A 14,773-nucleotide genomic window follows, 5' to 3' on the forward strand; every position below is an offset into this window, starting at 1 on the left:
TCACATGTTAACATTTAGCTCTAATCATTCAACTTGTTATCTGGATTCACGCTAACATTATCACAACAATAAGTTGAATGATAACAGCTAAACGTTAGCGTGTCAACGTGTCGAGCTGTGTAAAACCCATGCAGAGCAAACAGAGACAACAACAAAAGTGCTAGGTTTATTTCATGGAAGTTTAATTAGTCACACAATAGCTTAGACGCTGTGTAAATGCTGCCGGTCTTAATCTAATGTGATAATGGGTAAAGCTGGGTGCGCAGTGAGTCTTAATGGTTTAAATATTGCTTTTAATTTAGCAGTCTGAACTCCAAAAAGCACACCTACATACCTTCAGGGCACGCTTGGAAGCTCAGAGGGGAATTTGCATTCTAAAAAGACAAACAGTGGTGGAGGATGCCTGGCTCAGTGGTTCAGTGTTGCATGGCTTTTAATTGCTTTCACCCCCATTAATCATTTATATCAACCACACAATACCGAATGGGATTACCAGCTGCTTGGTGTCCTCCGACCTCGGTGAAACCACACAAAAGCACTTTCATTTAATTGTTCAGAGCCGATTATTGTTATGGATGTTGGCAAATCATTAGGTGGAGGTAATAGTTTGGATGCATCATCCACAAATTGGGAGTAATGAGGGAAAACTTTATTTCCTCCTCCATCTGTTCATCATTTTCTGCGACAATCCCCTGAAGAGTTTCGTCTCTGTCTGTTCCTTGAATCCTTCACCTTCTGCATCAGCGCGTCAGTTGACCCACACTATCCATCTCTTTGTTATCTATTCCTCTCTCCCTCCCTCCTCTCGTCTCCTCTGTCTCTCCTTATTATCCACTGCGACCTCATGGCCTCACCATTGCATCCTAAGTTTTGTGTAACGCAAGCTGTATTTTCAATGTGCTGTTGCGTATTTTCTCTTTGCTGATTATACAGTAAAATGAAACAGACACATAACATACTGTGGGCTGACCACACGAGCTCCCAACGTCCTACAGAATTATTAATACATGTACTTTAAAGGATAATCCATTTTTACTACAACTTGCATCTCATTTTCATATGTTGAGCAATCAACTGCATCAGTAATGGCAAAAATATTGTAACAAGCACTCCTACTTACCAGGAGTCTTTAGCAAAGCAGCACTTATGTAACACAGATTGTGTTAGTTTGAGGAATACCAGGCAGTTGAATGCTTAATTGAGTGAAATGAATGAATTAGACAGGATGTGATACCGGCCGCTAGTGATAAGTGAGCAGCGGCACAGATATGGCACTGACAGTGGTCAGATCAAGAATACGCCATCTGATTTTTATACTCCAAATTATATCACCAGAAAAGCACAGAAGATGAATTACCGTTCCAGCTTGGTTCCATGTCCTCATGTTTACAGATTTAATGAAGATACCCATGATGTGCGTGAAGTGCACAATTTTGGAGAGGTCTGCGTGTGCATCTCTGCCAACAAGTTGGTCTGGGCAGGCAAAAAACAGATTGTGACAGTGAACAGAATGCGTTGAAGCACATGCTTTTCCTCAGCCATCTGCCCGTATCACTCTGTTTGTATTTACTGTATTTGTGTCAGTGATTTATTTGCCCTGGCCCTTGTTGACCCTGCAGTACCCTATACTGCTCAGAAGCCAGCTCTGAGCATGTTCAAATACCAGTGTGATCACTGGACTTGGCTGTTTTTAAAAGTTTCGGTCTAGAACTAATTTCTAGGGAAATAATTGCATCAACAGACTCTTTGTGGCACTGAGCAGGGCAGGTTGTGGGTATGCAAGCTGAGCCCATGCAGGACAGGTCAGGAGGTTATCACATATTTAAAGGGAAAGTCTGTTTCCAGTTGTTGGGGAGTTCTACTGTATGTGTGGAAAAAGTTGTATAAATCTACTCCAGAGGGAGCTGCATGAAGTCTGTTAAAGTGCCTCAAGTGATGTCACTTGAACTTGTGTCAGTTTGGGCTGAAGATTTCAAATTTGTAAGAAATCTGTTGTATTGTGGGTAATGTAGTCACCAGGTTTTGACAAGATTTTGATATTTTAAAAATTGTCCATCATGATCCAACAATGTTGTAGAAGTACAATGTTAAATTGATGTACTTGGAGCTCACTTTTAAACTTGTTATAAAATGTTTCCACTAGCATTTCTCAAGTTTTTGACACATAAAGGAAGAATACTTCTGTAGTGATGTTGCCCCTTGGTGGTGTTCGTGCTACAGTTCCATACATAGTGTAGTGACAGATGTCCTGTGCAATGAGGAAGCATTTTGGACAATGTGTGTGCATCGGTGCATCCTGGTTTATCTCCCAAGAAAGTAGTTGAGATCATCTGGCCCAACCATTGGTTTGTTTACAACCTATAAATAAATAATTTCTTTGAGCAATGTCGCCATGTTTCCACCAAATCCTGATGACAGTGGTCGTCCCAAGCTAATAAAAACTAAATCACGGTTGTAATTAACCAGAATTATTCTTTACCTTACCTGCAATTATGTCTCTGCAGGTCTGTTAAACTTCATGAAATATTAATGATTGAAGCCTTAACAGATTTAAGTGAACTGAATTAGAAATGCAGTCAGTAAAACATGAGAAATCTCCAGTGTGCTGGTATGTGTGCATGCATCAGATGATCATCAATCATCAACACACAATCAGATCATTTGCACTTGATGACACAAAGTTTCCAAATGATGAAAGTTGCCCAGGCATAAATATGATTGAGAAACTGTCAGAAAGCCTCTTGTGTGTGTCTGTGTGTCTGAATGTGTGTGCAGACATGCAAAGTGAAAATAAATCATGATATGATCATCTATCATCAAAACAATATGAAATTATCCAGACATAATGACATGCGTTTGTAAATGTTAAGAGTCGCCGAGATGTAAAGATGATTGAGAAACCGTTAGGAATCTCCTCTTTATTATGTGCATGTGTGTGCGGACTGAACACACAAACACACACACGAATGTAATCTTGAATCGTCTATATTTCATAACGCACACACACTATGAACTGGAGTCTTTGTGCAGAAAGCTCATACTTTCATCGCCATTCACTGTTTTTTTTGACCACCTTCTGCCTCTCACCAAGCCTTTGTGTGTGTGAGATACTGCGGCACCTGAGAGTGGAGGAGAGGGGGGTGAGACACTGTAGGTAGCGTGGCCCCCTTCAAGCTGAATGTGTTTTTCACTCAAACTGGAAATTATCCATCTCACACCCACGCAACCATCCACCCACACGCACACACACACGCACACGCAGGAACACTTGTGTAAGCCTGCCATGTGATACACACATATCATGGCATGTACATTTGCTCACACACCCACAAGCACATGGAGAGAATTGGATTTCTTATCTTGGATTTGTGTATAGCTTTTGCAGATATGAACACACACACACACACACACAGATCACATATATATTTCCACTCCAGGCATGCGGTTACCCACTCCTTCTCTCTAATCAGACCCAGAAGTACAGATGAAACCTTTTCCACCTTTTCTCTCCCTCTCTTATTCAGATCAGTTCCTCGTCTTCTCTCTTGACGGATCCATCTTCAGTGTTGGAGCGGTGTTTCAAAAAAGTGTGGGAACAATGGCATAATTGCGTGTGTGTGTGTGTGTGTGCTATTTGTTTTCTATCTGTCACTCTTGTGTTTCGTAGCATTTCATAAGGGCCAATTATAGTTAGTCGAATCGTCCTCGGTCCACCTGACAGGGAGCAAAGCCACAGGAGATGATCATATTTTCTCTGGATCATTACAGGCGTCCTTTTATTGGCTTCCACACCGCCCCCCCACACACACATCAACTCACACGCACACACATATCAACACCCAGAGCCTCTCCACTCTACTCTGGACATTATGGATGATGTTTAAGCATGGATTTATAACTCTATAAGTCTGTTTATGTTGGATCAGATCTATAAGCTCAGGCTTAAAGCAAGATAGCTCATAGTGATCAGATGTATTGCCGAGCCTTGCAGGGAGGAAGGTTCAATTTTGAGGAAACCAATCAGATTTCATCAACTGCCTTTGATATCCCGAGGGAAATTAGTCTTGGCGGCGGTTGTGGCCAGTTCAGAGGCGTGCATTACGTTATTCTCTCAGATCCACTAGCAAATTAAAAGAGGCTGCCAATGCATCAGGATAAGGGAGCTTTCTTCAAGGATGATGGGGTTTTTTTTTCCAAAGGTCCTTTTTACATATATGTTTGTGTACTTTCTATCACAGGCTGATACTTTAAAAAGTACTAATTCAATCTTTATCCAGTCATTAAATCTATTTGATAATAGTCGGTGTCCGGTCAATCTGTCATGGAGGAAAATCAGCAAGTGATATATTTTCCATTTGGGGCTTGTTTAGATAAAACGATAGTTACGCATGTAACTACGGTTCTATGAATCCTGGATGACCGCCAGAGGCGGTGCTTTAAGCACTGAATGAGTCCGTCTCGCGCATGCGCAGGTCGAGAAGTAATACCAACAAAGTCACCTGTGAGTGACCCCCTGACGACCTCGGACAGGCTATAACTTCCGATGTCGCCAGGGGATCTGTTCCTGCAGAATCTTCTTGCGAAGCCACAAGGATTCTGAGGGACTGAACGCTCTGGCGGTCATCCAGGATTCATAGAACCATAGTTACATGCGTAACTATCGTTCTATTTCATCCTTCCTGACCGCCAGAGGCGGTGCTTTAAGCACTGGATGACCAATACCAACAAAGTCACGAGGAATCCGAAATACAGACCTTATTGACTGGAAGCAGAAGAACTTGGTAGGAGGACCACACCCAGTGGGTGAGGAGAGGCAATGTTTACCCGATAGAACCTTACAAAAGTGCTTGGCGATGCCCACGAGGCTGCGGCACATATTGCCTCCAGAGGCACTCCTCTCAGCGCAGCCCATGATGTGGAGACGCTTCTCACAGAGTGGCATCTCACGCCAGATGGCAGAGGATGACCACCTGCCTTATATGCGTGACAAATGGCTTCCACGATCCAGTGAGCGAGACGCTGTTTGGAGAGAGGAAAACCTTTCTTTGGACCGCCAAAGCACACGAAAAGCTGGTCCGACTGGCGTATACCCACAGTTCTGTCCACATAGGCTCTCAGAGCACGCACAGGACACAACAGCACCGACTTCCCATCCCCTTCCCCTACTGGTGGGTCAAACCGAGCCAGGTGGATAGGCTGATTAAGGTGCGAGTTTGACAAAACCTTAGGCAAGAATGCAGGATTCGGCCATAAGGTGACCCCTGAACCGTCTGAGTTCCAGCGTAGGCAAGAACTGCTGACCGACAGAGCATGAAGCTCGCTAACACGTTTTGCCGAGGTGATAGCAAGTAGGAAGGCAGTCTTCACTGACAACCACCGTAGGCCTGCCTGTGCCAGGGGCTCAAAGGGTGGCGAGCACAGAGCATCCAACACCAGAGGCAGGTCCCACGCTGGAGCTCTCGGCAGTCGTGGGGGACGTAGTCTCAGAGCCCCCTTCAAGAAGAGCGTCACCAACCTGTGACATCCCACCGTGTTGTTATTGATTAAAACGTGCCGAGATGAAATGGCGGCTACGTACACCTTCAGGGTAGAGGGTGACCGACCGCTATCCAGGAGGGACTGCAAAAACTCCAAAATAATAGGCACAGAGCAGTGCACAGGGTCCTCATGCCTTCCTGAACACCACCCAGAGAACAGCCGCCACCTGTTCTCATACTGTGCACGGGTAGACGGTGCCCTGGCGTTCAGGACAGTATTGCGGACGGTGCCTATACACTCATTCAGCAGCGGATCGGACCCTGCAGAGGCCAGACCCACAGCTGAAGACGACGAGGGTTGGGATGCCACACCCGGCCCCCCAGCTGAGACAGGAGGTCCCTCCTGTCGGGGAGGCGCCATGGTGAGCCGTGACAGAGCCTGCGAAGGAGAGGAAACCACGTCTGCCCCGGCCAGAAGGGGGCCACCAGCAGCAGTCTGTGGCCCCGCTGAAGAACCCTCTGCAGCGTTGCCATAATCAGAGGGACTGGCGGGAATGCGTACAAGAGACCCTCTGGCCACTCGTGTGCCAGGGCATCCTGCCCCAGAGTGCTGGTCTCCTCCATCCAGGAGAACCAAAGAGGACAATGGGTAGTCTCTTCTGAGGCAAAGAGATCCACCTCTGCCCTGCCAAAGAGGCCCCAGATGTGGAGCACCACCTCCGGGTGAAGCCGCCACTCCCCTGGGGGAGGCTTGCGGCGGGAAAGAAAGTCTGCTACGTCGTTCCGCTTCCCCGGTAGATACATTGCCCTGAGGCTGGCCAGACGGTGGGCTGTCCAAGTCAAGAGGCTCCAGGTCACCTGCAGCAACCGCATTGACCTGGTACTCCCTTGATGATTTATTTGAGAAACGGTCGACATGTTGTCCGACCGTATCAGCACGTGCCTCCCCCTCAAGTATGGGAGAAAGTGCTTGAGCGCCAGGTGCACAGCCCGTAGCTCTAGTACATTGATATGCTCCGTGCGAGCCTGAGCAGACCACTGTCCCTGAGCCGTTCTGTTCTGCCACACTGCACCCCACCCTGAGAGGGAAGCATCCGTTGTAACAGTCTCCCGACGGAACGGAACAGACCCCATTGGCACACCCTGTAACATGAAGGCCCTTTTCCTCCATGGAGACAGAGCAAGGAGGCAGCGCCATGATGCCCTGATCCTCCTGTGCCTGTGCCACTTGGCATCCAAGTGAAGGCTGTTCAGCCACCGTTGAAGAGGGCGAAGTGACAGCAAGCCTAAAGGAACAACAGTTGCAGCAGCTGTCAACTTGCCCAGGAGGCGTAGATACTGCACGTAGGGCAACCACTTGCCCTGCCGGAAGAGGGGAAGGAGGTGGAGGATGTCGTCCACCCGCCGAAGTGAAGGGCAAGCCTTCATGGTTACAGAGTCCAGAGCCACACCTAGGAAGGTTATACTTTGGGAAGGTGTCAGACAGCTCTTGCTGACGTTCACCCTGAGACCCAGCCGGGCCACGTGAGCCAGAAGAGCAGCCATATCTTGCACCACTTGAGACTGGGAAGGCGCACACACCAGCCAGTCGTCTAGATAGGGAAGGATCTTTATGCCCCGTGATTGCAGGGGAGAGAGGGCTGCTGCCACACAGCGGGTGAACACCCGTGGGGAGAGGGAGAGACCAAAGGGTAGCACTCTGAACTGAAAATGACGGCCTTGAAAGGCAAACCGGAGGAAGTGCCTGTGGTGAGGTATGATGGGAACATGAAAATAGGCATCCTTCAGGTCGATGGAAGTAAACCACTCCCCTCTGGCAACCACCTGTAGAACCTCTGCAACGGTGAGCATGTGAAATGGCATTACCTTCAGGAATCTGTTGAGGCCCCTGAGATCGAGGATGGGGCGAAATCCGCCATCTTTCTTCTCCACCAGAAAGTACGTCGAGTAGTATCCCCCGGGCTGTGACAGGGGATCTACTGGCTCGATGGCACCTTTGACCAGGAGGGCAGACAGCTCTTGGTCCAAGGCTAAGGCTTTTGCCGGGTCGCTTATGATGGTCATTTTGACCCGGCTGAAGGCAGGGGGCCGGCGTCGGAACTGCAGTTTGTACCCAAGGGCTAGGGTGGACATCACCCAGGGGTCCGAGGTGTAAGCAGCCCAATAACTGAGCTGTTGCTGGGAAAAGCAGCCGACGACCGGCCCCGGAACTTCAGTTCCTGGCCCCCCGGCCTTTGGAGGCTCTGGGGGGGCGCCGGTTAACATCCAAGGCCCGAGGCTGGCTAGAGGGCTGCCAATCAGGGGCCCGGACATCCTGAGCTGCCCGTCGAGCAGGCTGCAGCGCTGACCGTTGCACTGGTCGCTGCACTGCCTGCCGAGGCCTCTGGTAGCTACCAGAGCCAGGCTGTGGCTGAGAGCGGCGCTGCACAACTGCTGAAGAACCTCTAGGTCGAGCAGGGGGGGGCACACTCCTGTGGAGACCTGAGAGCTGCTGTCTGGTCTGTCTGGCTTGGACCGTCCGTTCCAGTGCCTCTAAAGCAGCCGACCCAAACAACTCTCCTGGCTCCACAGGGATGCTGCGAAGGGTCCTTCTGCATGCCTCTGAGAAGGGTGACTGAGCCAGCCAAACCTGCCGGCGAGCCTGGACCAGGGTGGACATCACACGCCCTAGCTCCCTGGTCATCAGGGCGAAGGCCTGCAGAGACGCATCACTAAAATTATGAGCTGATGTGTCTTGTGTAGTCTCTTGAAGGCAGGCTGAGAGGGCGAGCATGAGGTGAGACATTGAGTTCCCGATGCGGCCCATACGAGCCGCTGCATCATAGGCCTTAGAAAGTAAGTCATCCGTGATGCGACACTGGGGTGAAGGACACCTCGCATTCGGCCTCAAGGCCTCATCAGGAGAGACTATGAGTGAGGCCACCGTGGGCTCAACAGCCGGCATGCGGCCAAGACCAGACTTGGCCGCATCCTGCATGGCTGCTAGTGTTCGGCCATCAGACGTTGCATGAGAAAGAGCCTTAGAATCTCTCCAACATGCATGCAACTCCTTTAGGTACTCCTCTGAAGGAGGCACAGAGAATGCGGCAGGGGCTGTGCTGCGCCTAAAAAATGCGCTCGCTGGAGCCGACTGGGCCTGCGGTGCATCTAGCTGCAGGCGCGCCAAGGCCATACGTATGATGGCCCCCATGGAGCTACCCTCTGAGCAACCACCTGAACTATGGGTCGAGGAACGAGAGCCTGCTTGTGAGGGATGGGAAACAGTGTCATGAGAGACAGTGTCTGTCCCATATTCCCCAAACTCAGTGGCTGAAGCTGCCGTTGAGAGGATGTCATCCTCTGGACCAGACAAGGTCACCCGAGGAGCGGATGCAGACGCACTCCCTGTACCAGTCCCTGTCTGGAGGGCTAAAAAGATGGACTTCATCTGATTAAGCTCTGCTGTCAAGTGGTCAACTCTAGAAGCAAGCTCACACTATTTTGTCTTCTTCCTGGAGGAAGCACCTTCAGTGTCCGGAGCCCGACGTTTTGGCCGGCTAGGTCGGGCTGGGGACCGCCTGCGAGTATCAGTTAGGACTTCCGGTGAGGGGACACCACTAAAAAATTGTTCCACCTCAGCCAGTCTTGCAACCCTCACTGCCCGGGGCATGAAGCTGCAATTCATGCAGGGGTCCTCTGACAGACCCTCCTTCAGGTGCTCGATGCCAAGACATGAGGGGCAAAGGTCATGACCGTCCTCAGGCTGCAGAGGCTCCATACAGGCGGTACAGGAGTGAGAATTCATCATAATAGGTACGATCGAGTTGCTATTGCCAACTCTAAATCAAAAGGGACGCTGCGAAGTACGAGGTCCTTGCCACAACAACCAGATTAGCTCGAGCGAAAGCACTGCTGCTAACCGTAACGAGACCGAAGAAAAAAACACACCTATGCTGGGAGAGGGAGCGAAACCACAGCCGTCACCAACAGGTCGCTACTGCAAGATTACTAGCCCAAAACAAGTACAAACAAAGTTGCCACGAAATAATAAAGTTAGCTTAAGCGGACACACTGCGGCTAACTGTAAAGATAACAGAGCACAACTACGCCGGGAGAGGGAGCGAAAACACTACCGTCACCAACAAGTCGTCACTGTAAGCTTCTAAACAAAACGGGTGCAACCAAGTCGCTGCCAATTAGTAAAGTGAGCTTAAGTGGACACACTGCGGCTAACTGAAAAGATAACGGAACATAACTAAGCTGGGAGAGGGAGCGAAAACACTGCCGTCACCAACAAGTCGTAACTGTAAAGCTACTAAATAAAACAGGTGCAACCAAAGTTGCTGCCAATTAATAAAGTTAGCTTAAGCGGACACACTGCGGCTAACTGTGAGGGTAACAGAGCACAACTAAGCCGGGAGAGGGAGCGAAAACACTGCCGTCACCAACAAAGTACAATATGTGTCTGATTAGCGGTACTTTACCAGTCGGATCCAACCGTGTGATGCAGGATAATCCGAAGGATGGAGCGCCTCACTGCCCGGGGCAATGCCGGTGAAACCGCATACACCGCCTCCCGGAGTGACAGCTTGACGCAGCCCTTGGAGGGCGAGCACCTCGCAGCTCCGACCAGCAATGAGCGGTCACAAGGCTACCGGCGACAAGCTGCAAGACTGCTGTACGTAGCGGTGATAACTAGCTCTAAGCTAATGCTATGACCGTAGTACACCTGCGAAGCGAGAAGAAAAAAGGAACAGATCCCCTGGCGACATCGGAAGTTATAGCCTGTCCGAGGTCGTCAGGGGGTCACTCACAGGTGACTTTGTTGGTATTACTTCTCGACCTGCGCATGCGCGAGACGGACTCATTCAGTGCTTAAAGCACCGCCTCTGGCGGTCAGGAAGGATGAAATAGAACAGAAAAAGAGCTGGGTTTTTTTTTTTTTTAGCAATGCCAGTCACCATGACTTAAAAAAAAATGTGCAGTAGCTACAAAAGTCAATAAAAAAGACTTTGGCCTGCGTCATTTGATTGACAGGTGATCTCAGACATGTTCAGTACAGCAGCAGTGAGCATTCTGGACCAAAGATGGAGACCAAATTCAAACTAAGGTCTGAGTATTTACATGTTGCCGCATTCAAAGGGTGGTTTACTGACATAACAACGTTACATACGTCTAACAGATTTAACCTCTTATCTCTACTGGTATCTAGCCATGCAGGCAGTTTAGCTTTTGTTCACCAAGGTTTTGCCACATCCTCTGAGATTTTCTTACAACATTACAGACAAATGGACTTTCATTTGTCTGTGTCTATGTTAAAGTGTATGCTTGTTGGATCTTTGTGACAATGACATCAGAGGGGCTGTGTCTAACAGTTTTTGTAACTGAAATCAACAATCTGACAGGCATGGCCGCTTCGTTTAGCGATTGTCCAAGTGTGCTGTGGTGAAAATGAACAATATGCACTGGATTTGAACTGCTTATGCAAGCTGTCTGACTTTCCATATGCACAAATGAGTACAGCGTCAGGAGGAACGTGTGCACCTTTGTCCCCATTTGTATGATTTTTATGTCTCGCTCAACCCTACTATGAATGTGACCAATTAGGACAGGTTTGTTTGCCTTCAGACGTGGTGTGGCGGTATGTCTTATGAACTGTATTTAGGGCGGTGGAGGGGCTTGTAGTGAGCTTGACTTTCAGCATCAGCTGAACAGAAGGACCTTCAGAGAGCCTTTGTTGTTGCACAGAATTCTATTGGTGTCATTTCCTGGTGCTGTTTACAAGCTTTTTCCTTAATGGGGATCCCAGACCAACTTTGTGTTGTGATGTGATGTATTGAAGTGGAGAGGGGGGAGGTTGACCATCACATTAACTTTGTATTTCAAGAGAGGTCAGTGTATTGAGTTGTCACCAGAACAAGGAGCGGAGGCTTGGCCGGAGCCTGTGTCCTGGCACAGCTACGGAGCTTGGCAGTGGAAACCATTGAGCGCCTGTGTGTCGTGTTTTGCAGGTTTTGGCACGCTCGGGCAGGAAGAGAAAGCTGAGTGTTTGTCACCGGTGTACCGGGGCGTACAATTCTGCTGAGACAAGATCTGCTCACACAATGTCGCCCACTTCCCCCTACTGTACACATGGTCGTGCCGTCGCTGCCTCTAACGTCCGCATGACGTGTCGACAGTGTAGCGTGTTATTGGATTGACCAGTCAGCTGAGGCAAGGATGCGCTGTCAGCGTCGGCTGTGGAGGAGAGTGGTTATAGAGCCGTGCAGAGCAACATTTCTGTGAAAACTGCACCGAACGAGCTGAAATTACAGTTCAGTGACTGACGGCATGATAAGCCATCAGGGGAAATATCAGCAAGCATGATCGTTAATATAAAAGCCAGCAGGGCATGTGTTCAGATTATTCAGGCAAAAGTTATTTGATTCGTTAATGGATCCAACTTCTTTTTCTCACCTCTAGTCCTTATCTCTGTAAGCTTTTGATAAATTCCTCTCATCTTCCTCCTCCTCACGTTTGATTTCCCCTTTTCTCTTCTCAGGAAGTATAATATTCGTGTGGAGGACATCATGGTGCGTGATGTGCGCTACATCACACTCAACTGCTGCTACAGAGACCTGCATAACGTCCTACTGACGGGACACCTCAAGACTCTGGCACTAGTGGAATCAGCCGGTAAGACACAAACACACACACACTTACTGTACAGAGGGAGAAGTATCACTAATTATTCCTAACAACTTACACCTTCTCCGTTTGTACTATATTGTTTTCATTCACAGTATATCATCTAATATATGCAATACATATACTCTAATTTTCAACATGACTAATGCCTAATGCTTGCTCATCGCTGCTCTGATCTCTCTGTACAACGAATGGCGTACGTATCATTGTATTGATCCAGCTGTGCAATTGTGCACAATGAGAGACTGCTGTGTGCAGGGTCTGATGTCAAAGCAACAAGTACATGGAGACATAAACAGAAGCAGCATGCACATGCAGGAAATAGACCCATGTGCACATATCCATTTCATCGTCAGAGAGTTAGTGTTTGTAAATGTTAAGAATGTATTATGTTCACTTTCTTTTCATCATCATGTGTCTAATCAGGTTTTGGAGTAAAGGAGGTTTTTAATGGATGCCTGAACAGAGTTAATCAGGTTTTCCCACATGGGAAAAGTGATGAAGTGTTACTCTAAGTGTACTATCATTTCAAACTTTTGTTCATTTTATGGATTCTTTAAAACCACATTAATCAGCATATTTACATTCATAGATTTAATTACTACGTGTAATAGCAGCAACTATTCTTCAGCAAACGGCAGACCACCTGTCGAACATACCAGAGCAATCAGCACGTAAACAACCACAGGTCCCTCTGGAGTCGGTGCAGACCAAAACAAAGCTAAAAGGAGAATAAATATTGGATTTATGATTGCCAGGTGGTCTTAAGCATGACTCCAAAGTTATGCCAATGACATCTCTGTCTCTGCTGGGTGTTTAGGCAACAACCACATACTGTAGTATACTGCTGTCTTTATTTCAGCTTTAACCCTGAAATAAACACATTAGAGACTACCCTTGTTCTCCACAACAGCCGTCTATATACAGTATCATTGCTTGATGTTTCATCAATAAAAAGTCAAACGTCCAGCCAGATGCTTTTTATAAAACCTCTTGTATTTGTGTCATATGTTACCTTCAGCCATTTGTAAATATAAAGGATTCAGAGAAAGCAAACGGTGCTGACTCCTGTCACCTTGATTAAATCAAAGTATTGGATCCTGTAAATCAACTAGAGGAAACAGACTCCCCTGCCTTTTTATCAAGCTCATCATCTGCAGACCAGTCTTCAACTTTCATCCAGTATTTGAGGGGTGACAATAGTCGAAAGAGCTTATTCCTTGACTGACAGCTTTTAATACCCTCTAAGCTGCAGCTTTCATGTGTTACAATAGGAGGAAGTCAATGATAGTGTATTGTCCCAAGTCCACACTAAACCAGGAATCTGAAAAAATGGTGGATACTGTCGATACAGTGTGTTGTGCCGATGACTGTGTCTAATGTGACATTTATGTCTGTGTACGATGTTACTGATGCTGTTAGGCTGAGCATCCCTTCCTGTCCGTACCAAAAACAAATTCCAGCAACCTCGGTGGCGTGCTCATTAACGAGATTGATTGACTGACAAACTTGCCGGGGCACAGCTTGCTCACTGAAGTGCAAATTTGGTATTCTAACGCTGTCGCAATTATGCAATCGTGCAGGAACAATTAGCTGCGGCATTTAACCAAATACATAATCAGCACGTACTGTCACAAAGGCAATTACTTAAAGCAAGCAAGCTGCCACACACACAGACACGCACACACACACTGGTTGATACACATCCGCTGCATTGTGGGCTGTGTTATGTAACTCAGCTGAACTCGCTGCAGTGCTGCAACATGTGTTTGGAATCTCCTGCAGTCTGCTCACTCGTCCCTCCCCAAACAAGCTCTGCTGTCTCTCCTCATCCTCTGTTTCTTCCTCTTGCTCCTTCCTTCTTCTCACCTCCCTTGACTTATTTTTCTACTTACCTATCTCTTCCACAAAAAAAAACTGCTCTCCACCCCTTCCATCCCCTTTCGCTTTCTTCTCTCTTTTGCTTCCTCTCCTCACCTCCTCTGTCTGTCTCTGCCTCCTCTCCCAGAGTCCATGATCCTATTGGGCTCCATAGAGCGTGCCCAGCTCCAGTCGCTGCTCTCCCAGCAGCTCGGTCGCCCCAGGCGCCTGGAGTACATCAGGGAACGGGCCGTCGCGGAGAAGAAACGCCTGTCGATCGTGTCGAACCCGGACAGCGAGGACAGCAGCCAGCGGGTCAGTCAGGAGGTCCGCTTCCAGGTCAGAGGTCACTGCGAGTGGAGGGAGGGGATGTGGTGGAACACCCAGCAACATTTGGGCCTTATTATCTGCTTACACATTGTTTATAGTGCAAAATATAGTGCAAAATGAATCCCAGTAGTCCAATAGTTTTCATACATTTCAGTCTGGACCATAAAATAAAACCCAGCTGGAGTCTTTGTGCCATCCTCTCTTTTCAACATCTACCAGAGGAACAAATCCAATATTAGTTTGCCTGAGCTTGAAAACTGAGAACCGTCTTTTAGGATACCAAGATAAGAATGTGTCCAGAGAAACAAACATTTCAAGGGCCGCTGTCAAATAGTCTTTTTTGCTTACGAAGGTTCCTATTTGAGTGGAATGGTCAAAGCCTCTACATGCTGATGAAAGGTGCTTCAATGCTTCCTTTCTTCTACTTTAACACAGGATAC

At 47.9% G+C, this 14,773-nt stretch overlaps 1 protein-coding gene across 1 annotated transcript in view; it reads left to right on the forward strand.

Moving 5' to 3' along the window:
- clcn2c (chloride channel 2c) overlaps positions 1-14,773 on the forward strand; it is a 150,456-nt gene that overhangs the window by 105,549 nt on the left and 30,134 nt on the right. Inside the window, exons 16-17 of the mRNA XM_041940199.1 lie at positions 11,998-12,131; positions 14,152-14,342. Of these exons, the coding sequence (XP_041796133.1) occupies positions 11,998-12,131; positions 14,152-14,342 (325 nt within the window). The remainder of the gene's footprint in view (positions 1-11,997; positions 12,132-14,151; positions 14,343-14,773) is intronic.

This window comes from Chelmon rostratus, chromosome 7, assembly GCF_017976325.1.
Source record: "Chelmon rostratus isolate fCheRos1 chromosome 7, fCheRos1.pri, whole genome shotgun sequence".
NCBI lineage: Eukaryota > Metazoa > Chordata > Actinopteri > Chaetodontiformes > Chaetodontidae > Chelmon > Chelmon rostratus.